General features: G+C 44.7%; 1 protein-coding gene across 1 annotated transcript in view; it reads left to right on the top strand.

The window, feature by feature from the left end:
• Positions 1–914, top strand: part of CCNY (cyclin Y) — a 200,691-nt gene that overhangs the window by 195,336 nt on the left and 4,441 nt on the right. The window contains exon 9 of the mRNA XM_003786708.3: positions 261–423. Within this exon, the coding sequence (XP_003786756.1) occupies positions 261–423 (163 nt within the window). The remainder of the gene's footprint in view (positions 1–260; positions 424–914) is intronic.

Below are 914 nucleotides of genomic sequence, written 5' to 3'. Positions count from 1 at the left end.
CCTGAAGCACCTCCTGCTGATCATCCAGTTAATCAGTCTCCATCCTTCTGGGCACCGGATCAAGTGGATTTTGCTTTTCATGCCAATGTGGTGGTTAGACTGCAACTCTGGTGTCCAACTAGGCAGTTAATTAGATTCCTTTTCTCCCGGGGGTGCAGCTTTCTTAGAGTCTGTTCTCCAGCACCTCGCCCTGAGGCCCAGGCAGCCCAGCACGGCAGCTGAGTGGGTGCTGTTTTGCTATTTTTGTCTTTACTTTGCAGGAATGAGCTAGAGCGACAGTTTCTTGAGCTGCTCCAGTTCAACATCAACGTTCCTTCCAGCGTCTATGCCAAGTATTATTTTGATCTTCGTTCCCTGGCAGAAGCAAACAACCTGAGCTTCCCCTTGGAGCCCCTGAGCAGGGAGAGGGCGCACAAGTTGGAGGTACGGTGCTTTCAGCCTTGTTTCTGCTGCGCCCTTGCAGCCGTATCATCTGAGTCCTGTAGGAGCATGTGGCCCCCATGTATGTGGTGTTGTTAAGGACAAGTCACCTGGGCTTATAGCTGGACAGTTAGTTTAGTTCATTATAATTTGTGTAACTAAATAGTTTTAGTAATCTCCTTAATATCAGTTTATACTGAATATGCATTGATTCTATTTCGAAATCAAAGATTTTTTTAAAACTCCTATTTTTATAGAAAGGTTTTTATTTAAAAAAATTATAAGCCCATAAAAAATATATTTCCCAGCATGCACTTTTCTAGGAGAAAGCTACCAGGTGATACTGCAAATGGGAATCCAAAAATAATTTGATTCTGCTTTTGACTCTTTTTCCAAAATATTTTTTCCATAGCTCATGTAGAGCGGGGGGGCCGCCCGTGGTCCCAGTGGGGCTGAGGCCTTGTTGTTAATCCGTGGGACTTTGCGTGTCACTG

The sequence above is a fragment of the Otolemur garnettii genome, unplaced genomic scaffold, assembly GCF_000181295.1.
Source record: "Otolemur garnettii isolate 467f Iridium unplaced genomic scaffold, OtoGar3 scaffold00019, whole genome shotgun sequence".
NCBI classification, from domain to species: domain Eukaryota; kingdom Metazoa; phylum Chordata; class Mammalia; order Primates; family Galagidae; genus Otolemur; species Otolemur garnettii.
This window is presented reverse-complemented; position numbering and strand designations above follow the sequence as displayed.